Below are 27,007 nucleotides of genomic sequence, written 5' to 3' on the forward strand. Positions count from 1 at the left end.
CTACCCAAGTTACTTATTCTCTGCTAAAGTCAGTGAACTAACCTCTAAGGAAACCATGTGTAAAGAATTATTATGCCAGTTTTCCAGATTATGATTTTTCAGTATTATGGCTTCCTTTTGAATCCTTCCCAAGTTCCCTTGAAATTGAAAGTTAGGGAGGCCAGAACCAGTCATACCATGTACACATTTAAGGTTAAGAAGTATTGCTTTATGACGTACTTACCCTTTTGTTTATTCCTTATTTTATTTTTCTCATATATTTTTGTTAGAGAACAGTAAACAATAATATTGCTAAATTCAGGTTTTAAATTTCTTGCTTTCCTGGTGTATTTGTTTTCCTGATTTCTTGTTTTCCTTAGAACACTGAAGGGAAAACACATAGTGGGCAGACCCTACAAAGTTAGATGGTTGTCAGTATCCATTTGGTAATATTATATGCACCTGGTTTGATGCTTATCTGTTCCTCACATTTTTCTTCACTAATACCACTTTTGCTATAATCATACAGCTCAGAATATTTTAATGCTTGCATATTTTCCATTATAGCTATCCTTGTGTGGCATTCAATTGCCATGAAAGTAATTTTTTTTGTTTCTTTGCACCTCTTTTTTTTTTTTGGCTGCGTCGGGTCTTTGTTGCGGCGCATGGGCTCTTTGTTGCAGCATGCAGGCTTCCCTCTAGTTGTGGTGCACGGGCTGTAGCGCACACGGGCTCAGTAGTTGTGGCATACGGGCCGCATGTGGCATGTGGGATCTTGGTTACCTGACCAGGGATCAAACCTGCGTCCCACCTGCATTGGAAAGCAGATTCTTAACCACTGGATCGTAAGGGAAGTCCTGCCATGCAAGTATTGATTTGAATAATTTGTTTATAGGAACTAGTTGTTTAACCATAACTGTTTTTATTTATGGTGCTTATAACCTCTGGAAAATATATACATATTTTGAACTGTGAACTTTAGGAGGGTTTAGAATTCTCAGTCATATTTGATGAATGGTCATACATCAACAAGCCAGTGTACACAGATGCCAGTCTCTCTTAGAGTTGTAGGGGGATATTTGGTTGCTGTATGAATTCTTTGATATTTAGTAATCTATCAGATCATTTAAATTAATTTAAATAAAACAAAATTTAAAGGAGGAGTAAGTGCAACATAAGAGAATTCGGGCACAAAATAATCTTCTTTTAAAAATAATTCATAAGGTAATAAATTTAGGATGCTAAATTTGTCAAATCAGTTTTTCTTAAAACTGTGTATGACGAGATTATATTTCTTTAGGAATTTATTCTCCATATCATATTTTTGAATCATCAGTATCATATATAAAGTAATTTAGATAATGTGTGGGACAGTTTAACTGAAACAGTCCTTTCAAGCTGAAACATTTAATTATTTATTTCAGTTTATTTTGCTAAGTGCCAAAAAAATTTACTTCATCTGCCTTAAATTCATTATAACATCATAACTCTATGCACTTCTCCCCACAAAAGAAAGAAAAAGGAGTAGAAGTAAGCAATCAAATACAGGGGAGAGAACTTTTAGAGGGTAAGCTTAAGGTAGTTTTGAATTTAATAGGAATTTCATTTAAATGATACATAAAATGGAAACCAATAAAGACCAGGGGATTTAGCAGAAAAATATTTTTTTCTTTTGACTTCATATCTTTCATTCCAACTAATTTAAACAACTCCTTAACTCTTATGATAGAAGTTGTAACAAAAGGAACAGTACATCGCTATTAAAGTTTATAAGGAAGCTTTTGAAGATTGCTAACGATGACAGTTTTTATACTTGCTGAAATGTGCAGTATAGTTCTTTTACTCTGAAACCGACTATAAAATTTTACTTACCCAGCTTTGATTTTTCAGTGCCCTTCTGTTTTGTTTCCTACTGACCACCTTTGCCAGAAATAAGGGCCCTCACATAAAAGTTTTACAGATTGGTGAGGAGGAATAATAGTAATGTAAATTAAGTAGTTACTTCATTAGATTTACTCTTTTTAGAAATATTGTGATTCTCACCTTAACTATAAATTAGTCCGTCTAAGATTGTGTAAATTAATGGGAGAAAAAGTAAAGACCAGAGAAGCAAATGAGCTATAGTAAGGAAGTGGGCTCACCTCAGGTGGGAGAGAAGTATCTGAGAGGTTTTAAAGACCATCAACTTGAGGAAGACATTTTAGCACCATATTCTGACAAGGATCTCAGTGAAAGCATTCGTAATGGGGTGGAGGCCTGGTACAGAAGATAATTTGTCTTGAATGGATCACAACATCATTTGTAAGTTAATCTTTTGGTAAGTATTATTTTACAGTTTGGAGAAAATGCTAATATGTTAACTGTATATTTAAAAAAAAAGTACATTTCAAAATATTGAATTTTATTGGGAGAAAATGAATGAAAATTATCTATTCCTCTACCGGAGGATATCTACATCTTTTGTATTTATCTTAATACTGCAATTTAAAAAAAAATCTCCAGACATAAATATATCTTACCAAAGTTTTTCATAATGTACGGCAGCATCCTAACTTTTCTTGTTCTTTTCCTAGCCCAAGTTCACAAATGACTTTTATTCAGTTTATTGGTTAGACCATGTGCTGATGACCCATTGATTCATTGCCCTTCATTGTGGTTCTGAACCCACATGTAATGCCCAGTCTTGGTCATCTCTCTTTGAGTAGGTCCCTATGGATCCTTAAGAGCATTTAATGAAAGACTCATAACACACCAGTTCAGACACATTACCACTGTCAGAAAACTGCTTCAAAAATGAATATTCTGTGGTCTTGATCAGTAGAATCATCCTTGTAGTTAAATACTAAGAATTCTATTATGTATAGCTTTTATTACCATATTTGCAGATATTTCATTAAGTCCTCTTTAATAGACACATAAAATAATAATGTTTTCAAAACTGAGCAAGATTCCATCTGAATTTATTATATTGATACTTTTAATTTAAGTAGCAAATTCCAAAATGATTTGCTATAGAAATTCTTTTAAAGTTTTTATTGCTGGAAAGTAAAAGTATAATTAAATTTAGAAAATTCTGTTAATACATATTTCAGAGAACAAATATCATTTGAGTGAAATGAGGGATAGCAAAGCTATAGTGTAACTGACGTGTTTATAATGGAGTTCTAGCATTAATTAACCTATCATAGCAAGACCTTAAATTTTAGACATTATCTTTGATTTATAATGAAGGGAGGAAAATGGGTCTTCCACAGCACCAAATTACTGTGAAATTAACAAATATTTGAGTAGCTACAAAGAAAACACCATGCACTTTCTTGGTCATTACACCTAATATTTATCATGTTAAAGTAATATCCAGGGGAAAAATGAACACATGGGGAAATTGATACAGCTGTATCTTGAATTGTCTCATGACAATAGATCCCTCACTTTTTGAAATAATTTCTTTAAGGGTTTTTCTTGATAAGCATTTAGGTTAACTTTAGTTCCCATTTCTAAAAGGCACAGATGGAACTGCTAACATGTATTTATTTTATGAATAAAGTAATAGTAACTGCCTGGGCCCTGATCATCATGGCCAGTGTCATTTTTGTCCATTTTATCATGTGATTTGTTCTTACATCTTTAAAGATATCTGATGGGCAGTCAGTGAGAAATACTTTCTCACTGGGATACTAATCTCTTGAGATAATCATTGAAAAAGGAATAATTTACTGTTAGCGCCATAGAAACCACTGTATATAGTGCTAGACAAGATTTGTGAGCTTCTTTTTTGCCCACATATTTAGGTTCAAATTAATGACCTTGGTGGCAACAGTATCTGATATTGTAATATCAGAGTATAGCATTTTCTAAATCTGTACAAGTCATTAGAAATAAAGCTTCCCTCTTTTTTAGGTAGCCATCGTCCACTTTACAGTGATTAAGAGGTTTATTTAAATTAATTTTGTATCCCTTCATGGAAAGCTTCCAGAAGGAGATAATTGAACATGTGATTCTTTTTGTTATGATTGTTCAGTAAACATTTATTATCTATTATATAGATTATTTCACCTGAAGATTTTATTCTAAATATAACACCTTACTAATATGATTCATAAAATGCAATATAGGTATTTTAAATATAGCACTGTTGAAAATCAGAAGGCAAAGAAATGGTTGAGTCCATTTCACTAAGTTAAAATTTAAACGAAGCCTGATTGGAGGACTGGCTGCTTTTTTCCAGCCCAGAACATCTTTTCAATTCCTACTCATTCTTTCTCCTTCAAATAAAAAAAGTACTATCCACCTACCAACTCAATAGATCTTTTCTTTATTGTTTACCTAAGTAGGGAAAAAAACTTCATATTTTCCGTCTTTCATAACTGTATTGTGATTCAAGCTCATAAACTGAGAGGAAAAAACTTGAACATATAAGGAGTATTATTTTTTTAACATCTTTATTGGAGTACAATTGCTTTACAATGGTGTGTTAGTTTCTGCTTTATAACAGAGTGAATCAGCTGTATGTGTACATATGTCCCCATATCCCCTCCCTCTTGCGCCTCCCTCCCACCCTCCCTATCCCACCCCTCTAGGTGGTCACAAAGCCCAGAGCTGATCTCCCTGTGCTATGTGACTGCTTCTCACTAGCTATCTGTTTTACTTTGGTAGCATATATATGTCCATGCCACTCTCTCACTTCATTCCAGCTTACCCTTTCCCCTCCCAGTGTCCTCAAGTCCATTCTCTACATGTGCGTCTTTATTCCTGTCCTGCCCCTAGGTTCTTCAGAACCTTTTTTTTGTTTTTAGATTCCATATATATGTGTTAGCATATGGTATTTGTTTTTCTCTTTCTGACTTACTTCACTCTGTATGACAGACTCTAGGTCCATCCACCTCACTACAAATAATTCAATTTCGTTTCTTTTTTTAAAATTATTTTTATTTTTATTTTTGGCTATGTTGGGTCTTCGTTGCTGTGCGCGGGCTTTCTCTAGTTGCCGCGAGCAGGGGCTACTCTTCGTTGTGGTGAGCATGCTTCTCATCGTGGTGGCTTCTCGTTGCGGAGCACGGGCTCTAGGTGCGTGGGCTTCAGTAGTTGTGGCTCGCAGGCTCTAGAGCTCAGGCTCAGTAGTGGCACACGGGCTTAGTTGCTCCGTGGCATGTGGGATCTTCCTGGACCAGGACTCGAACCTGTGTCCCCTGCATTGGCAGGCAGATTGTTAACCACTGCGCCACCAGGGAATCCCTTGTTTCTTTTTATGGCTGAGTAATATTCCATTGTATATATGTGCCACATCTTTTTTTTTTAAACGTCTTTATTGGAGTATAATTGCTTTACCATGGCCTGTTAGTTTCTGCTGTATAACAAAGTGAATCAGCTATACGTATACATATATCCCCATATCTCTTCCCTCTTGCATCTCCCTCCCTCTCACCCTCCCTATCCCACCCCTCTAGGTGGTCACAAAGCACCGAGCTGATCTCCCTGTGCTATGCAGCTGCTTCCCACTAGCTATCGGTTTTACATTTGGTAATGTATATGTATCCATGCCACTCTCTCACTTTGTCCCAGCTTACCCTTCCCCCTCCTCGTGTCCTCAAGTCCATTCTCTAGTAGGTCTGCATCTTTATTCCCATCCTGCCCCTAGGTTCTTCAGAGCCTTTTTTTTTTTTTAGATTCCATACATATATGTTAAGATACGGTATTTGTTTTTCTCTTTCTGACTTACTTCACTCTGTATGAGACCCTAGGTCCATCCACCTCACTGCAAGTAACTCAATTTTGTTTCCTTTTAAGGCTGAGTAATATTCCATTGTATATATGTGCCACATCTTCTTTATCCATTCATCTGTCAATGGACACTTAGGTTGCTTCCATGTCCTGGCTATTGTAGGTAGAGCTGCAGTGAACATTGTGGTACGTGACTCTTTTTGAATTATGGTTTTCTCAGGGTATATGCCCAGTAGTGGGATTGCTGGGTTGTATGGTAGTTCTATTTTTAGTTTTTTAAGGAACCTCCGGAGTATTATTATTTTTAAAAAGGGAAGTCATTTCTATTAGATTGAGTAAGAGGGTTTTTTTCCCCTTCTAATCTAAAACTTTAGGAGAATTTCAACATGATTTATAAAGGAATTTAGTATCTTGGCTTTCATTAACATAATAACAAATAAATGTAAATATTGGCAGTCCTATAAGTCTCCAACAGTTTTTGTGATATAAGAAAGTAGTGTTTAACTATTAGTGTTGCCATCGTAATTTCTTTAGTGTGGCTTCTTTACACACTTTCTCCAGTGACGCAAATACAGACATGATTTTTTGGAACATCAGACTTATGGCTGCCTTCTCTCTTCTTCATTACTTATGTTGGACAAACTGCCATTATCACTTGCCAAAAATAATCCCACAGTTCAGTAGACTTCAGTTTTGAGGTCTCTCATGTCCTCCTTAGACCACCAGTAGCTTTGTCTCTTGGAGATCAGAAACTGGACACTTCTTTTTGATGTTTAACAAACCAGACTCCGTTTCTTAACCTCTAAGGAAGAATATAGCAAAACAACAAATTTTCTAAGCAACATCTCTGGAAACATAGCAGCAAATCTCTTTGGAATGTGTCCTTTGGAACATAGGCCAAATTATTTTTGTATCGAGCTTTTAATCAGATTTGTATTAAGGTGATGATAATAGTAAAGTCTTTAATAGGGTAAGATATTATAGTTATATGTATTTTCCTTTATCTATATTCATATACAGAAATGACTAAAGACTCACCAAACTTTAGTAGTATCTGTATTCTTGTGATGTAACCAGCTTCAAGAAACTAAGGATAAAATATGGAGGTTACAGATTCAGGCTTCTCTTATTCTTACACTGTAATCAATTCCATGAAACTAATGATAAAATAGGAAGCTTATCAAATTTCACCAACTTCCCTTTTCCCCAGTTCTCCCTTGCCACCTACTGCCTCCGCCTCTCCAACCCCATACCACTTTCTCTGCTATATTTTAGGAAACTTTTTTCAATCCTCACTTCTCCTCCCTTCTGTTTTCTCGGCTTTATAACTTATTTATATAACCTTTCCAATGATATCCTGTGGATTATGCTAAAGTATAATAAATAAATCACATAGTTGAGTTTGTCGAAAGACCTTATACCATCAAACCATAGTTAATAAAAACTGAGAGGTCTTTTTTTTAGTGACCTCTCCCGTTGCGGAGCACAGGCTCTGGATGCGCAGGCTCAGCGGCCATGGCTCACGGGCCTAGCCGCTCCGCGGCATGTGGGATCTTCCCGGACTGGGGCATGAACCTATGTCCCCTGCATTGGCAGGCAGACTCTCAACCACTGCACCACCAGAAAAGCCCTGAGAGGTCTTTTTAAAGTATGACCTTAACTCTGCTCTTTTTCCCATTTCTCGCTAGCACTTCAGAGTTTTTTTAATGAAATGTTTCAAACTCCTAACTTTCCCTGTTATACTAAAGAGTTGAGTGACATTTAATTATCAAGTAAAAATTTCCAACCTTGTAGTTCAAGTAGTCAGCTTTCTCCTCTACTATTAAAATTAAATAATTTTTATTACGACGTTATTATTAAGTACATTTTATTTCAAAATCTTTCTCTCAAGTCTTAGCTCCAGATAATATATTTTTAAAGTGGTGCAAATTGTGATCTTGTGCTTACTTTATTCCAAATGTAAGAGTCTGTTCATGCTGGATGCCCCAAAGCAAGTAATTGCTTTTTTTCTATCTTTCATTTATCCTTAAACCTCATAAGCTAACGAAAGATCCAAAGTTTTATCTTCTAGCTTCTTTGTCTTCTTAACCTACCATATTTCACTTTTCAGGATACCTTAAAGATTGCCCCATGAAACAGTATTGCTTTCAGAAGTATGGTTTTCAAGAGAATTCTATGATGATGCATTTATTTTCATCCATCTAGTATTTAGGTTGCATTTAAAGTGTCTGTTGTTCGCAGACATAGAGAACGAACTTGAGGACGTGGGGAGGGGGAAGGGTAAGCTGGAACAAAGTGAGAGGGTAGCATTGACATATATACACTACCAAATGTAAAATATATAGCTAGTGGGAAGTAGCCGCATAGCACAGGGAGGGTGGGAGGCAGACGCAAGAGGGAGGGGATATGGGGATATATGTATACACATAGCTGATTTACTTTCTTATACAGCAGAAACTAACACACCATTGTAAAGCAATTATACTCCAATAAAGATGTTAAAAAAATAAAGTGTCTTATTATCGGAGTCTTAACATATTTTACCAATTTATAATATAAAACATAACAGTTATGAAAATGAATGCATAGATGGGCCTGTAAATGACAGCCTTGCCTCTTTCAGGAGAGAGTCTTCCGGGTAACCCGTGAATTTGAAAAACAAAAAAGCCTTTGCTTTCCCAACCTCCTGTAACCTAGCAAGCTGTAGAGAACTTTGACTTTTTCTCCTCCATAGCCAAAATCAGAGATTATGGTTGTAGAAGGCATCTTATAACTCTTTCTACAACAGTCTTTTTGGGGCTTTTTTTTGTGTGTGAGGATTAAATTTTTAATACATTTTCTGATTTTTAAAATGAGGATTGAGTTAATAATCTGAACTTAATTTGGCAAGATCTGTAACATTTCTATGAGAGATACATGGTCATTAATTTTGAAAGCTCTGCATATTGAATTTATAATCCATTTGACTCATTTTTTACATATACTTGCCTGTATCTCAACACAGATTTATTAGATGAAATGTAAGGTAAAATCAGCATTTTGGAGGGAAATAGCTGGACAAGTATATATTTATTCTTTAAAATATTTTTGAAACAAGTTTATGTATGGATAGATTATTTGAAAATTTATATGTATATTTCTGAGCCTTTGTGGGTTTTTTTTTTTTGCGGTACATGGGCCTCTCAATGTTGTGGCCTCTCCCGTTGTGGAGCACAGGCTCCAGATGCACAGGCTCAGCGGCCATGGCTCACGGGCCCAGCTGCTCCGCGGCATGTGTGGGATCTTCCCAGACTGGGGCACGAACCCGTGTCCCCTGCATCGGCAGGCAGACTCTCAACCACTGTGCCACCAGGGAAGCCCTGTGGTTTTTATTTTAAATAAGCTCTTATCCCCTCTTCAAGACTCACCTCAGCAAATTCTTTGCTGATCCTCAACTCAGTCTGCCTTTCCTTGGGTCTAACCTTGCCCATTATGCAGGTCTCTGTTATCAATGTTATGACTGTATTGTGATCATCTTTTTAACAGGTCTATTAGACTGTACTCTCTGAGGGCAGGGGCTGATAATGTTGTTATTTTCTCAGCATAAAGCACTGTGCTGCCATTGTGGTGTTAAATATTGAGGTGTGGGATTGTGATATCAGAATTCTACCGCTAACCCCAGTAAATTTATTTCTAACCCTGTAATATCCCTGAGACCAGAAAACAGACAATGGATAACTGCAGAAGAAAGCAAGGGAACCTTAGCTGGGTTAGTGCAGAAACTTCAGGGTAGGGCTCTGCGAAATTGGACGGGAGCATCAGAGCTCCTAAGGCCTCTTCTGTACCTTAGGTTCAAAACTGAATGTCACAACTGGCTAGTGACAAGGGAGGGCCAAAGAGAAGAGTATGTAACAGCGTAGAGAGGTGATTGAGCTTTTTCCCATGTGGACTCTGGCTCAGCTTACCCTTTCTGCACGTGGGATGAAAAGATATGAGGGAGAGGGTCCCAGTCATGTATACAGCCTTTTAAAGCATGGTGACCCCACTTACTTTTGAAGGTGGTATGATCAAGGTCCTCAAATTTAACACATCTGATTAGTGTTTCCTCATCTTTTAGGGAAGAGGAGGAGTTGACAAAGAGACTTGATTGCATCTTCTCCCCTTAAAGCTTTATAAGTGAGCTTTCAATAAATGTTTATTTATACATCAAATTTGTCCCCTTTTCAAGTAAATTTGTATTTATTTCTGACATATCCTCTTCTTACTGTTTTGATGTTCTTATCCTGAACTTTGAAATTCACATGTTCTCAATGTTTTTGTGACTTATACACTTCTAGGATTATCATTACATGGTGTTTGTATTGGTATAGAGAAGATGTGTAATATAATCCCAAGAGAGTTCTTGAATTCTATTTGACCTTTTTGCATAATGTGTCCAAGTGAAATTGGACCATTTACTTATGAAAAGAACATTGACATAGCTATACTTAAGAGTAGAAAGCTCTGAAATCTTTATTTGAAAAGACATTTATTCATATTGTTAAGTATTCATGACACCATCCCAGCCAAGGCCTTAATCATTTGGCTTATCAATGTTTTCTTTCTTTTGGTGATATAAGAGGAATGAGAATATGATATCTGGCTTCTATCCAGCAGAATTGGTAATAGATAAGCTCAAATGATTTAATCTGGGCTTATGTGGTACTAGATAGCACTAATTCCATTAAGTCAGTTAAAATGTATCTTATTAGATTATTCAAGTGCTATGCACATACTAATATAAAAGCAAAATAGAGCTATTTTAAATAATGAACCATCTAAAAGGAGGCTTTTTTTCCTGGCTTCTATTTTTTTCCAGTTTTATTGAGAAATAATTGACATACATCACTGAAAAGTTTAAGGTGTACAGCATGATGGTTTGATTCACATATATTGTGAAATGATTACCACAGTAGGTTTAGTTAACATCCATCACCTCATATAGATACAATAAAAAGAAAAGAAAAAAAATTCACCTGTGATGAGAACTCTCAGGATCTACTCTGTTAACACTGCTGTATGATATAAGGAAAAGTTATCTATAGTCATCATGTTGTACATTACATCCCCAGTACTTACTTATTTTATAACTAAGTTTGTACCTTTTGACCATCTTCCTCCAGTTCCTCCTACCCCCACCCTCTGCCTCTGGCAACCACAAGTCTGATCTCTTTTTCTATGAGTTTGGTTTTTTTGTTTTGTTTTGTTTTCAGATTCCATATATAAGTGAGATCAAACAGTATTTGTCTTTCTCTGTCTGACTTATTTCACCTAGCATTATGCCTTCAAGATCCACCCATGTTGTCACAAACAGTAGGATTTTCCTGTTTTTTATGGCTGAATAATATTCCATTGTGTATATATACACTCTTTATCCATTCATCCTTCAGTGGACACCTAGGTTATTTCCATGTCTCGGCTATTGTAAATAGTGCTGCTATGAATATGGGAATGCAGACATCTTTTCAAGTTGGTGTTTCTGGGTTTTTTGGATATACTCCCAAAACTGGAATTGCTGAATTATATGGTAGTTCTATTTTTAATTTTTTGAGAAAACTTCATACTGTTTTCCACAGTGGCTGTACCAATTTACAATCTCACAAACAATGCACAGGGTTTTCTATTCTCCACATCCATGCCAGCGTTTGTTATCTCTTGTCTTTTGATCATGGCCATTCTAACAGGCATGAGGTGATATCTCATTGTGATTTTAATTCACATTTCCCTAGTGACTAGTGATGTTGAGCATCTTTTCATGTATCTTTTGGCCATTCATATATCATCTTTGGAAAAATGTCTATTCAGGTTCTTTGCCCATTTTTTAATTGAATTATTTGGTTTTTTGCTCGAGTTGTATGAGTTCTTTATATATTTTGGATATTAACCTCTTACCAGATATATGGTTTGCAAATATTTTTTCCCATTTCATAGGTTGTCTTCCCACTTTTTTTTTAAAATAAATTTATTTATTTTAGTTTTGGCTGCATTGGGTCTTTGTTGCTGCGCACGGGCTTTCTCTAGTTGCGGCGAGTGGGGGCTACTCTTCGTTGCTGTGCGTGGGCTTCTGATCGCGGTGGCTTCTCTTGTTGCAGAGCACAGGCTCTAGGTGCACAGGCTCAGGAGTTGTGGCGCATGGGCTTAGTTGCTCCACGGCATGTGGGATCTTCCATACCAGGGCTCAAACCCGTGTCACCTGCACTGGCAGGTGGATTCTTAACCACTGCACCACCAGGGAAGCCCAGTTTTCCCACTCTGTTGATGGTTTCTTTTACTGTGTAGCTTTGTAGCTACATGTAGCTTGATGTAGTCTCACTTGTTTATTTTTTACTTTGTCTCTTATGCTTTAGGTATGATTTCCATAATATCATTACTAGACCCATGTCAAGGAGCTTTCTTTCTATGTTTTCTTCTAGGAGTTTCATAGTTTCAGGTCTTACATTTAAGTATTTAATCCATTTCAAGTTAATTTTTATGAGTGGTACAAGATATAGGGGTCAAGTTTTATTCTTTTATGTGTGAATATCCAATTTTCCCGGCACCATTTATTGAAGAGACTGTTTTCTCCATTGAGTATTCTTGGCTCCCTTGTCAAATATTTGTTGCTTGGGTTTATTTCTGCTTTTGATTCTGTTCCATTGGTTTATTTGTCTGTTTTTATGAAGGAGGTATATTTAATAATTGAATTATTATCTTGTGTTCTTTGCTTAGGGTGTTCCAGTCATGGCAATAAGAAACAAAATGATATCAGAAGGACTAGACCCAGATCTTCTTGAGTAAGTAATTCTTCTAATATAATGATATTACTGCCAAGATGATGAGTTTATCAGTGATAATAAAAATATTTCAAGCTCTATATGTTTTTCCTATACAGTGTTTTACGGTTGAGGAGACCACCTTCATAAACAGTGTCTCTGCTATGTTTAAAAAGTGAAAAATCTATGCTATGCTACTAAAACTAGCCTTAAGACATTTTAGGAGTAGTTTCAATAGATTGATGATGAATCTGTATATGCAAAAGGGATAGAATTTGATGACAGTTGTTGCACAGCCGTAGTGTCTGCAAGAAGCAGTGCTCTTTTTCTTCCCATGCTTTTTTCCTCCCTTCCTCCCTCCTTCCCTCCATCTCTCTCTCTCTCTCTCTCTTTCTTGAATTATCTATAGTTTTTTATTTAAGACCTTAGTGTATAGGAAATTTACTCTACATGATCTAGGTTGAGCCAGATGGGGAAATAAATAGAGTAACTCTAAGTCCACAGTAATGGTTATTAGAAACTAGATATTGTTTTGTGTGAGTTTTATAAAAAAAATTTTGAGAAATGCTGAAAATTTGTGGCTTAGAAATTTGACAGTAATTTACTCCATCCAGACAAACCTGGCTACATAGCTCATCCTGAGTAAAATATATCGTAATGGATTATTCAGAACTAGTCTCCTTTGCAAGTATCTAGACACTTGTAAAGAGCCTTTCCAGTTTGGGATTTTAGTTCACCCCAATGTATTTAGCTATGGTAGCTATGCAGGCATTCATACTGTACTAGCAGTATACTTTGGAATTTTTCTTGGCTCTCAGCCCTTCAAGAAAATGTATGCAGTTTTCCCCTCATATATACAATCTTTTCCTCATATTTTATCTTTCAAAATATGAAATTTAAGAATTTTTTAGAAGTCTGCAAGAACAGATTTCCCACATGTATCTCCATTTAGTATGTATTTCAGTAGCAAACAGTTCAAGTAACAATGGTATAATTGGTAATTTGAACTAAAGCATCTCCAGGATATTTGGCATTTGCTCTGGAAATTGTTTCTGACACACTTTAAAAGCAGATGGATTGTGACATATACTTTAATGTGAATTGAACATATGGGTCCAATCCATTTTGGTACTTATTGGAATATATTTAACATTGACTGTGACCTCTTTTTTGCTTCTGGAAATACACAGTAGACCTTCTATACTAACAGAGAGCTAAAATGACCTTTAAAATCATGATTTTTCTCTTTAGAGAAAATGTAATAAATGGAAAACTAACAGCCCTATAAGCTATAGGGCCTATAAGCAGCCCTATAAGTGCTATAATCCAGTCCCTTTACCCCCTACTGGCTTCACTTCATCCCCCACCCAGCCTAAACCTACTTCATTATCCTTTACTTCAACCATCTACCCACACTAGCAACTTGAAAGTCACCCTTGATTCAGCCCTTCTCTCTACCCCTTAACATGTCAGTCACTGATTTTCTCTTTTTTAATCTCTCACATCTGATCACATGCCTCCATGCCATTTCTGTTTAGTTCAAGCCCTCATCGTTTTTCACCTGAATTATTATAATAACTCCTGGTTGGTTTTCCTATTCTCTTTCAATCTGTCACTAAAAACTTAGTGGATCTCTTCATATAGTTCATCTGTTCATACATACAAATCTTTCTGTGATTCTCCACTGCCTTTAACATATAGCCTAACATCTTAGAATTGCAAATAAATGCTTTTATCATCAAGACTCTAGCTTCATTTCTTGCCATTCATCCATACTTCCCTATCTCCTGCAGCTGTAGCAAACTACTGGCGTTTCTCTGAATGTATCATTATCCTGGTGTCTTTGAATGTTTGTATTCCTCCCCATGGCACTTCCTTCCCCCATCTTAAGTGGCCAGGCTGACTTCATATTCTTAAAGAGTCCATTTAGGTATCGCCATCTTAAGAAGTCCATGGATGGGACTTCCTGGCGATCCAGTGGTTAAGAATCCGACTTCCAATTCAGGGGATGGGGGTTAGATCCCTGGTCAGGTAACTAAGATCCCACATGCTGTGGGGCAGCTAAGCCCACGTGCCACAACTACTGAGCCCAAGCACCACAACTAGAGAGCCTCTGTGCCACAACTACAGAGCCCACGTGCTCTGGAGCCTGCCACAACTACTGAGTCCATGCACCTCAACTACTGAGCCTGCGCGCTCTGGAGCCTGCACACCACAACTAGAGAGAAGCCTGCATGCTGCAACGAAAGATCCTGCATGCCACAACTAAGACCCAACACAGCCATAAATAAATAAATAAATATTAAAAAAGAAAAAAAGAAGTCCATGGATGACAACCAAGGGGAGAATCCCCAGGACTCCCAATACTTCCTTGATGTATCTCACTTAGCAAGTTTGAGGGCATGTCATTGTCTGTAAACGTTGAGAAACATTCAGTTGCAAAGTGGTGCCAAGTTTTAGGGTAGAATTCCAGTAACAGTTAACATTGTCTTAACAGAAAAGCTCAGCCTCAACCACAGCCTGGAGCCTGAATTCTGACGCATTACCTCATAGGTACATGCCATTGGTCACAAGGGGCGCTGGTTGGAATAGGGTGACTCACTATAACCTATCACCACTACCACTAGAAAACCAGCTCCCACTACATTTAGCTAGATATAAGTGGAATCAATCACCTTGTTAAGGAGGAATTCTGGCACTTTGGGAATCATGTTTACATAAAAGTTAAGGAGCCTCGCTTTGAGGGGAAAGTCTGAGATGATAAAGAAGAAGAAAATGTGCCATCCAAGGAAAGAGTGTACTTTTATTTAGAATCTTATGTACATATTTAGCCTCAGCCAAGAGCTTTCAGTAAAGACTGTTCTTTTGTCTTTTAAGTATAAACATACACTTTTCCTGTTAGCTTTCGGTAGTAAGACAGATTCATATTACTGTAAGAAGAAATAGTCTAGATCTGTTTGCACTGAGCAAAGAGCAAAACTGAGGTTAATATAGAAATAAATACTGATCAGAAAATTCATTGTTATTCAGTTGGCTTGTGTATATAACAGTTTGGAGGCTGACAGTACGTAATTTTGCTATGTTTTTTTTGTTTATTTTTTAACATCTTTATTGGAGTATAATTGCTTTACAATGTTGTGTTAGTTTCTGCTTTATAACAAAGTGAATCAGCTATATGTATATATATATATCCCCATATTCCCTCCCTCTTGTGTCTCCCTCCCACCCTCTCTATCCCACCCCTCTAGGTGGTCACAAAGCACCAAGCTGATCTCCCTGTCCTATGCAGCTGCTTCTCACTAGCTATCTATTTTACATTTGGTAGTGTATACGTGTCCATGCCACTCTCTCACTTCGTCCCAGCTTACCCTTCCCCCTCCCCGTGTCCTCAAGTCCATTCTCTACGTCTGCATCTTGATTCCTGAGGTGGATGGACCTAGAGTCTGTCATACAGAGTGAAGTAAGTCAGAAAGAGAAAAACAAATAGCGTATGCTAACACATATATATGGGATTGAAAAAAAAATGGTTCTGATGAACCTAGGGAGAGTACGTAATTTTGAACCAAAACAGTTTACATGGTAAGGGAGAAGAGACCCTGGCTATTTTCCTTCAAAAGTGACTATCACTGAAATTTAGAAAGTCTATAAACCTGAAGAAAATCCCTGATAATTACCAAATAAATAGTATTTGTTTGCTACTTCTGAGTGATTATTTAATATTCTTACAAATCCAAGTTTTTGAAAATAACAGTAGTGCTTATATAACCAAGAATTAATTCTTTTTAGCTTGTAAAAATTAGTAAAAAAAAAATGCTGTGAAATCAAAAGATATGTGAAAGAGTCTCTTTTTCACCATCATATTCAAAAGAGTTTAAGGGGAAAGAAAACGGAAAATTTTAACTTTTATCTGTTTTAGAAATATAGAACAGGTAAATCATGCCTTATAAATATTTTCAATCAATGCCTAGATTTTTCTTACCAGAAAAAAAAAATGTTTCTCCTTATCCTGTTCTATGCTTACATTTATGTCCCATAACTAAGGTTACTATTATTACCTAGTAATTACTACTTTTACTACTCCAACATAGACTAGCCTCTGGACCTGTCCATCAAGAGACGAAATTCATGATGGTTAAGGCTCAGGCTAAGGCAGACTTTAGAAATAGTCTACTTGCTGGGGTCCAGATTCTGCCCTGCCACTTTCTAGCTATATGATCCTGCACTAATTACCTAATCAATCTGTTCATCAGTTTCCTTGTCAGTAAATGGGAAATAGAAGAGTTCACCCTTTATAGAGTTGTTCAGACTGAGTAAGAGAATGATGTAAGCACTTAGCACAGCTCTGGACAAGCAGTAAATGTTCAGTAAATGTTAGTTGTGATTTATGAATGTTTTAACGGAGGAATCTGTAGCAAGTTCTAAACAATTGTATTTACCAGGCTTTTGGATCCCAACTTGTTTAGAGTCCTGTCGTTGCCTGTGTACCACTGTGTTCTCAACAAAGACGTATTTAACGTACACAGAGTAATTATCCTTTTGAGTTATACTCTCTGTTTTCCCAAACTGAAAAATCTATATTTTAAACTTTGTAGTAAAGAACAGACTTCTGGGGCTTCCCTGGTGGTGCAGTGGTTAACATTCCTCCTGCCAATGCAGGGGACACGGGTTCGAGCCCTGGTCCAGGAAGATCCCACATGCCGTGGAGCCACCAAGCCCATGCACCACAACTATTGAGGCTGCACTCTAGAGCCCACGAGCCACAACTACTGACCCCGTGTGCCACAACTACTGAAGCCTGTGCACCTAGAGCCCGTGCTCTGCAGCAAGAGAAGCCACCACAATGAGAATCCCACGCACTGCAACAGAGTAGCCCCCGCTCACCGCAACTAGAGAAAGCCTGCACGCAGCAACGAAGACCCAACACAGCCAAAAATAAATAAATAAAATAAATATAAAAAACAAAAAAATAGAAATAACAGACTTCTGAAATTGAAATTTAACTGGTCACACTCTTAATAGTAGGAGGGTGCAGTTTGTAGCACACTGATTTGGCTAAAGAAAGCAAGTTACTTTGCAGGCTTTAAACAGAACCAGCTCAGCTGGCATTTGTCCTGGACTTATCTATTCAAAGTACATTTATACCTTCCTCCCAGTCTGTGGAATGACCATGACTATGGTTGCCAGAAATAGAAGTAACCACCTCAGCCTACTTGTCACTGAGACAAGAGGAGATTCATTAGTGTTAACCAAACAGATACTGGAAAGCAAGAAAACTTTATTTAATTATATTTAAGGCATATCCAGCAGATTTTCCTGCCCTCTAATGGAATACCCTATCTGCTAATGATCGTCGTCTGTCTCCTGCTACAGAACAATATAATGGATTAAAGGTTGGGTTTTGGCTGGTTACGGATAGAATTGATCTCAATTCCCCGACTGAACAATTCCAAAAATAGGGTTTTTTTGTCTTTAATATTTATTTTATTTATTTATTTGGCTGTACCGGGTCTTAGTTGTGGCATGGGGGATCTTCTTTGCAGCATGCAGGATCTTTAGTTGTGGCATGGAGGATCTTTATTTGCGGCATGCGGGATGTTTTAGTTGCACCATGCGGGATCTAGTTCCCTGACCTGGGATTCAACCTGGGCCCCCTGCATTAGGAGCGTGGAGTCTTAACCACTGGACCACCAGGGAAGTGCCCCAAAATAGGTTTTTTTACTCGTTCCATTTTTTTAGTTTTTGCTGAGCTGGGATTCCATTCAGGGTAATTACCTTGACCACTGGCTGGCAGACTGACTAGAAAGTATAGGACAGAAAAAAAACAATGTCAGAAAATTGTGATTAGTCCACTGTTGGAGACCTTGATTACAAGAATAAGAAACAATAAAAATATCAAAGAGGTGGTGTTAAAAAGCAGTTATGGGTCTTCCCTGGTGGCTCAGTGGTTAAGAACCTGCCTGCCAGTGCAGGGGACACAGGTTCGAGCGCTGGTCTGGGAAGATCCCACATGCCACGGAGCAACTAAGCCCATGCACCACAACTACTGAGCCTGTGCTCTAGAGCCCGCGTGCCACAACTACTGAAGCCCACACGCCTAGAGCCCGTGCTCCGCAACGAGAAGCCATTGCAATGAGAAGCCCATGCACCACAACGAAGAGTAGCCCCTGCTTGCTGTAACTAGAGAAAAAGCCCGCACGCAGCAACAAAAGACCCAACGCAGACAAAACTAAAATAAATATATTTAAAAAAAGCAGTTGTGGTCTTCCAGTGTCTAGCAAGCAAGAGATAGAGAGTTGTTGGAAGTAAAGAACCCCAAGATAAACAGCAGAAACCCATCTTACCTAGGATGGCTGGCTTTCTTTTTCTTTATGCTATTAGACATTACATTGTTTCTCTGGCTGTGGCAATCTGCCACAGATTCCCACAAAGGGCGGGACATACCTGTCTTGATGGGCATTCAGAAATGGAAAGACCAAAGTATGTGTAGTTTGAGTAAATGTAATGCTGAAGTAAGTCTTACTGGTTACTATGTAACATCAAAGTCAAAATTGTCTTTTTTTTTTTTTAACTACCCCAAATGTCTTTATGTAGTCACTGCAATCTCAGTTCAGGAATTCAGTGTTTTGCTGTTTCCTTAAGACAACTTATTGCCATTGCATAAAGCTCTGAGAACAACACTAATTGACAAGTATAATGTGACGTTAAAACTTTGTATGTGCTCTAGTTGATATTGAAAAGTGATTTGAATGGTAACTATTGCACCCTCTCCCCACAATCCTACTCAGCAGTAGTTTTACTAACAATGTTTTTGCCACTTAATCTGCTTTACATTCAACTGTTTTAAATTTAAAGAAAATTAAAAATATCTTTAAACTATTTACCTACATAAATAAATGTTTTTCCAAAGAATGTTTATGATGTTTGGTGTCCTTAAAGTGGCTGTGGTTTTAAACACGAATATAAATATCTCTTTAATGAAAACAAATCAGACCAATGATATTTGTATTTTAAGACTCATTTTATGTACAGGATCAGAAAAACTAACTCAAACTAGCTTAAGCAAAAAGGAAAGTTATTGACTCACAAACCTAAGAAGTCTAAGTAGGACAGAATCAGGGGCGCAGCGCCATCAGTACTGGCTGGCTGGTGTTCTCTCTCACCTGGCACCTCTGTCCACCTTTACTCCTTGGCATAATCATCCACTTCTCTCCTGCTGATGAGCTTCCTTTCCTCCTGGAAAACAAGGAATTAGCAAATAATATTTGCTTTATATTGTAAATAGCTATAATATTGCTAGTTTTTGCCAACTGAAAGGAAAGAGAGCCCCTTTTCCATAATCCAAGGCTCATTTCTGGGGAAGCATTCTGATTGTCGTGCTTGGGTTATGAGCACTCCCTTGAATTGATCTCTTTCCAGGTAAAGAGATTCTTCTGACCTGCCGGGCCTGGATTATGTGACTGTAACAAAGAAAGAGTATAAGGAAGGGATGAGGGCAATAGGGATTGTGGTTGATAGTCTTATTTATTCCCATAAAGGGGAGAAAGGTGACAAATAAAATGCACACAGCATCTGGTATGCTAAAAAGTACTGATTTGTATATGGTTAGTACTTCCTTCTTTCCTTTCCTTTCTAAATTTTGGCTCACTTTTAGTTCAGGTCAACCTAGTAACTTCTTTGAAAATACTTCTTTTTAAACAAATTAAACTTAGTAAAGAGTTTAAAGTTAAACTTTAAAAAATTTTGCTTTTACTAAGACTTTTATTGATAATCTGGATGCCACAAATTATATAAATATGCTTATTAAAATGTAGCTACCAAGCTAGTGTTTTCTATTGTAACTACTAAAGGTTGAGATTTTAGAAAAATATACATGATAAATCATGAATATACTTATGACTTTATATATTTTTCTGCATTTTGCTGATGTACTCTTTTTTAGTGATTCATTTATATGTTTAAACTATTGAGAGGATTATGCAGTCTTCATTTTCAGATTTTAGTAATGAAGTGTAGCCAGTAGTTTAAAGTAGCAACCTTTTTAAACATATCTTTAAAACGTCTTTCTATGAAGAAATTTACAACAAACATTTCATATATATATATATATATATGGTCAAGCAAGAGCAATTCTGATCATAATATAAAAAGCCAAATTTCTGTTCCCCTTAAGAATATGAATATCCAGTCTGGAAATGATGTTGTGAGTTCTATAATTACATTAACATTTGTAAAGCTTTTTTTTTTTAATGTATTTATTTATGGCCATGTTGGGTCTTCGTTTCTGTGCAAGGGCTTTCTCTAGTTGTGGCAGGCGGGGGTCACTCTTCATCGCGGTGCGCAGGCCTCTCACTATCGCGGCCTCTGTTGTTGCGGAGCACAGGCTCCAGACGCGCAGGCTCAGTAATTGTGGCTCACGGGCCCAGTTGCTCCGTGGCATGTGGGATCTTCCCAGACCAGGGCTCGAACCCGTGTCCCCTGCATTGGCAGGCGGACTCTCAACCACTGAGCCACCAGGGAAGCCCTGTAAAGCTTTTATAAGTTATAAAATGCTTTCATGTATTACCTCATTTGAGTCTCATGATTTTTGAAGTTTTTCTCTTTTATGTACAAAAGGAACTCTAGTGTGTAACTTTTCTTTTGTTTTCATAGCAATTCCAATTCAAAACAGCTTTAAATTTCTTTTATTTATTTTTGGCTGCTTTGGGTCTTCATTGCTGTGCACGGGCTTTCTCTAGTTGCGGTGAGTGGGGGCTGCTCTTCGTTGTGGTGCATGGGCTTCTCATTGTGGTGGCTTCTCTTGTTGCAGAGCACGGACTCTAGGTGTGTGGGCTTCAGTAGTTGTGGTGCACAGGCTCAGTAGTTGTGGCACACGGGCTTAGTTGCTCCACGGCATGTGGGATCTTCCCGGACCAGGGGTCGAACCCATGTTCCCTGCATTGGCAGACGGATTCTTAACCACTGTGCCACCAGGGAAGCCCTAAATTTATTTTACAATGAGTGAGGGCAAACAAAAGTATTGGTGAGAATATGAACCTTGTGCACTGTGGGTGGGAGTGTAAAATGATGTAACTGCTATGGAAAACAGTATGGCAATTTCTCCAAAAATTAAGCATAGAATTACCATATGATTCAGCAATTCCACTTCTGGTTATATACCCAAAAGAAGTGAAAGCAGGGACTCAAACAGGTACTTGTATACTCGTGTTCATAGCAGCATTTTCCACAATTGCCCAAAGGTGGAAACAACCCAAATGTCCATCCACAAGTGAATGGGTAAACAAAACGTAGTATGTGCATACAATGGAGTATTAGTCATCCTTAAACTGGAAGGAAATTCTGATACATGCTGCAACATGGATGAATCTTGAAGACATGATAAATGAAATAAGCCAGTCACAAAAAGACAAATATTACATGATTCCACTTATATGAGGTACTCAGACAAATTCATAGAGACAGAAAGTAATGGAGTGGTTGTCAGGGGCTGGAAGGAAAGAGAAATGAGGAGTTATCATTTAATTGGTACAGAGTTTCAGTTTTGCAAGATGAAAAGAATTCTGTAGGTGGATAGTGGTGATGATTGTACAACACTGTGAGTATACTCAACACTACTGAACTGTACACTTTAAAATGGTTAAGATGGTAAATTTTATGTTATGTCTATCATACCACAATAAAAGAAAAAAATGAATGAGGACAGAGAATAACAAGTGTTGACAAGGATATGGAGAAATTTTAACCCTCATATTCTGCTGGTGGAAATGTAAAATGGTGCATCCACTGTGGTAAAAAGTTTGACAGTTAAAGTTTGACAGTTCAAAAGTTGAACATGGAGCTACCATATGACCCAGCAGTTCCACTCCTAGGTTTATACTTGAGTATTGAAAACATACATTCACACAAAAACTTGTACGCACGGCTTCCCTGGTGGCGCAGTGGTTGAGAGTCCGCCTGCCGATGCAGGAGACACGGGTTCATGCCCCGGTCCGGGAGGATCCCATATGCCATGGAGCGGCTGGGCCTGTGAGCCATGGCCGCTGAGCCTGCATGTCTGGCACCTGTGCTGTGCAACGGGAGAGGCCACAGCAGTGAGAGGCCCGTGTACCGCCAAAAAAAAAAACAAACTTGTACATGGATGTTCCTAGCAGCATTATTCATAACATCCAAAAAGTAGAAATAACCTAAATGTTCATCAGCTGATGAATGGATAAGCAAAATGTGGTATATCCATGCAATGGAATAATATTCAGCCATAAAAAGGAATGAAGTACTGATAAATGCTACAACACGGGTGAACCTTGAAAACATTATGCTAAGTGAAAGAAGCCAGACACAAAGGCTGAATATCCTTGATCCTATTTATATGAAATGTCCTGAATAGGCAAATCCATAGACACAGAAAAGTTGATCCATGGTTGTCAGAGGATGAGGGTATAAGGAAATGGAGAGTGTCTGCTAATTGGTTTTGGGTTTCTTTTTGGAGTAATGAAAATGTTCTGGAATTAGATAGTGGTAATGTTTTCACAACCTTGTGAATATACTAATTTGTACAATTTTAAATGGTGAATTTTATGGTATGTGGATTATACCTCAATTAAAAAATAAGTGACTACTTAAGTGTCCATCAACAGAAGAATGGTTAAAGAAGATGTGGTATATATGTCCAATGGAATACTACTAAGCCGTACAAAAGAATGAAATTTTGCCATTTAGATGGACTTGGAGGGTATTATGCTATAAGTGAAATAAGTCAGGCAGAGAATGACAAATACTGTATGATATGACTTATACCTGGAATCTAAAAAACACAACAAACTAGTGAGTATAACAATAAAGAAGCAAACACAGTTATAGAGAACAAACTAGTAGTTACCAGTGGAGAGAGAGAAGGGGGAGGGACAATATAGAGGTAGGGGATTAAAAGGTACAAACTATTACATATAACATAAATAAGCTACAAGGATATATTGTACAGCACAGGGTATATAGCCAATATTTTACAATAGCTATAAATGGAGCACAACCTTTAAAATTGTGCATCACTCTGTTGTACACCTGTGACTTATATAATACTGTACATCAACTAGACTTCAAAAAAAACGAGGGCTCCCCTGGTGGCGCAGTGGTGGAGAGGCCGCCTGCCGATGCAGGGGACGCGGGTTCGTGCCCCGGTCCGGGAAGATCCCACATGCCATGGAGCGGCTGGGCCCGTGAGCCATGACCGCTGAGCCTGCGTGTCCAGAGCCTGTGCTCCGCAACGGGAGAGGCCACAACAGTGAGAGGCCCGCGTACCGCAAAAAACAAACAAAAACAAAAAAAACCCAAAATGACTACTTAAGATTCCCAAACTTAGTTGTGTAATTTCAGTGAAAGCTTACATTTCATATAAATTTTCCCCACCCTCCACCTATTGCCCCTGCATGACCTAATCTCATCTGCTGTTGTACCCCAGTTACTTTACACCCTAGCTACTGAAAAACTTACAGGTCCCAAATGTACTGTGCTGCACCATTCCCATTTTTTTCTTTACTCAGGATACTCTCATCCCCACTTACTCCCACATTCTCTGTTTCTGCCAAATTCATACCCATCCCACACCCCTTCACAAGTGTCTCCACCTCTCTGGAGTCTTCTGTGACCGACCCTAGTAGAGTGAATTACCTTTTCTTTTCAAACAAGTGTAGTTAGTACAACTATATTTTTGTGTGTCACCTGTATAACAATAATTTGTTTGCATTTCTGTCTCCCCCACTAAATTACCAGCTTCCTCAGAGCAGTAAGTGCTTGTTATTCATCTCTGTACCTCCAGCACCTAACACAGTTCTTGGCAAGTAGTAGGTGCATGACAGATGAGAATAATAATAATAGATAACCTTTATTTAATATACTTACTATGTGCCGCATATTACTAGTATACTTTACATTTAATAATTCATCTTAATCATCACAACGATCCCATCGGTGAGTTGGGTTCACAGTGTGCTTAAATAGCTTCCCCAGAGTTGCTCAACAAGTACATAGTAAGGCTAGGATTTAAACCCAAGCAATCTAGCTCCAGAGTCTGGGTTCTTAACCACTATGCTATATAGCATCACATATATTAAAAAGTGGTTACACACAAAAATTAATTTTATAATTTCACTCCGTTCTAGGCCTAAGCTGCTTTTATCATTTTCTTAAGTAGCATTTATGTTAGGGGAGTTATGTACATTGTTTTATTTGTTTGAGTTGCCTTAGATACTAATATAATTTTGAAGTAGTATTCAAATAATTTCCTCTGGTAATGTTTTCCTTTTTAGTAAAATGAACACAGTAAGGAATCATGTATATAGCAAAGAGAAGTTTGCTGGGGACTATGTGCCCAGTATTCATGCCCACTACTTTTAGAGTTCTTGCTTCTATGGAGAATGATGAAGACTGTGGTTCTGTGTTAGTATTTTAGGCAGATGGAGCATCAGTCAAAACCTATAAATGCTGGGACTTCCCTGGTGGTCCAGTGGGTACAACTCTGTGCTCCCAATGCAGGGGGCCCAGGTTCAATCCCTGGTGGGAGAACTAGATCCCACATGCATGCTGCAACTAAGATCCCGCATGCCGGGTCTTCCCTGGTGGTGCATTGGTTAAGAATCTGCCTGCCAATGCAGGGAACATGGGTTCGAGCCCTGGTCCGGGAAGATCCCACATGCCACAGACCATCTAAGCCCGTGCACCACAACTACTGAGCCTGTGCTCTAGAGCCCGTGAACCACAACTACTGAAGCCTGCGTGCCTAGAGCTGGTGCTCCGTAACAAGAGAAGCACTGAGATAAGAAGCCTGCACACCGCAACGAAGAGTAACCCCCACTCGCCGTAACTGAGAAAGCCCGCATACAGCACTGAAGACCCAACACAGCCAAAAATAAAATAATAAATAAATAAATAAATTTATAAAAAAAAAGAGTCCGCATGCCACAACTGAGAAATCCACGTGCTGCAACTAAGATCCCGCGTGCCACAACTAAGACCTGGTGCAGCCAAAATAAATAAGTAAGTATGTACGTACATACATACAAACAAAACCTATAAATGCTGTACCCAGCTTTAAAGTTTTATTGTACTGAGTACATGTGACTTCCTCATAGGCATAATCTAAAATTGTGCAGCAGAGCAAACGGGGTTATATTTGACCCATTGCTAGGGAGCAATGCCAGCATTTCTTCTGTTTCGTAGCATGACAGATATGATATTAAAAAGTATACATCAAAACTCAGCCATAATTTGTAACTAAAGGTAAATAGGAGACTACATTTTCTTACTTTAGTAATAGTAATTATATTTGTGGCAAAGAAGAATTTTATTTGTTGGTGTCCTAAATTTTTAATAAGAATCAAGGAGCCTGAGGGAGAAATAAGTCTTGTAGCTTTTTTATTAAAACAGAGCAGGTATATTATTCTTCCTTTCCCTCTTAGTTTCCCCAAGTATACTTTATTGGCTTAATTTACTTCCTTGGATAGATTGAATAGGGCCTGAGTGTTAGTGCTGCCATACTGATTAAATGATTTACTGACAAACTCCATGGAGCCTATCTAGTTGACTGTTTTAATGACACCATTAAATTTCATGTAGTTTATTATAGCACATCTATGCAAAGCTGGAGTTTAACCATTCTCACATTTTCTTGTTGTGCTTAGGGAACCTTCAAGACATTATTTATACCAACTCATTCTTATATTCTTTCTCTGATGATAAAACATATAAGTGAAAACATTCAGCAGACGTTAAGAACCTTCTTTGACAGGCACTCACTTCCCCTGCAAAATTTCCATATTGCCTGTGTTTCTTAATGGCCATTCTTGAACTCTCTTCCATTTTAAAACTGCTCCCTGCAGCTTTCCTGAACATGAAGATTTTCTTTTTCTTTCCACTTCTAGCTTTCCTTTCTCTGTACCTTGTGGACACTTGGAGGCTGCAAGGATTTAGCACTGGTCATGCCAGCCTCTTCAGATCGCATCTCTGTCTGTAGTTGGGTCTCCATGGTAATGAGAAGCAGAAAGTGCTGAAGTAGCACACTGTGTAAGGACTGGCAGGAGAAAACAGTGCCGTGGCCTGTACAGGAATAGCACTGAATCCCCATGGTGCTGGAGAAGCCAGCAAGAAGCACGCTGTGGCGGAGAGCGGGAGACTGTCGGTTAAGGATGCAGATTTGGCAGATTTATTAGCAGCAGTATTCTAAGATGAACCTAATTTACAGTTAGTGCTTTTTTTCAACTGGAAAAAACATTAAAATTTTTTTCCTTATCTTTTAGGAGGCCAGATGCTCCAGTGCCTGATGGTGAAGGTGAAAAAAATATAGAAGAAAGTTCAGACAGCGAATCTTCTTTTAGTGACTAAGCTTAATGTTGATAACAATTATATATACATGTGTTGGTGCATATTTACATTCTATAAGAAAGAGAACCTGAACTTTAACTCTTAGTCATAAAAACATCAAATGGCTACATATCCACCACCAAGCTTCCTCTATGTTAAAAAATAAATAAATAAAGCATTTATAATAA

General features: G+C 37.9%; 1 protein-coding gene across 1 annotated transcript in view; it reads left to right on the forward strand.

Moving 5' to 3' along the window:
- WASHC3 (WASH complex subunit 3) overlaps window positions 1-27,007 on the forward strand; it is a 53,077-nt gene extending 26,070 nt beyond the window's left edge. Inside the window, exons 6-7 of the mRNA XM_024732208.1 lie at window positions 12,427-12,491; window positions 26,756-27,007. Of these exons, the coding sequence (XP_024587976.1) occupies window positions 12,427-12,491; window positions 26,756-26,840 (150 nt within the window). The 3' untranslated portion in view covers window positions 26,841-27,007. The remainder of the gene's footprint in view (window positions 1-12,426; window positions 12,492-26,755) is intronic.

The sequence above is a fragment of the Neophocaena asiaeorientalis genome, unplaced genomic scaffold, assembly GCF_003031525.2.
Source record: "Neophocaena asiaeorientalis asiaeorientalis breed wild unplaced genomic scaffold, Neophocaena_asiaeorientalis_V1.1 scaffold418, whole genome shotgun sequence".
NCBI lineage: Eukaryota > Metazoa > Chordata > Mammalia > Artiodactyla > Phocoenidae > Neophocaena > Neophocaena asiaeorientalis.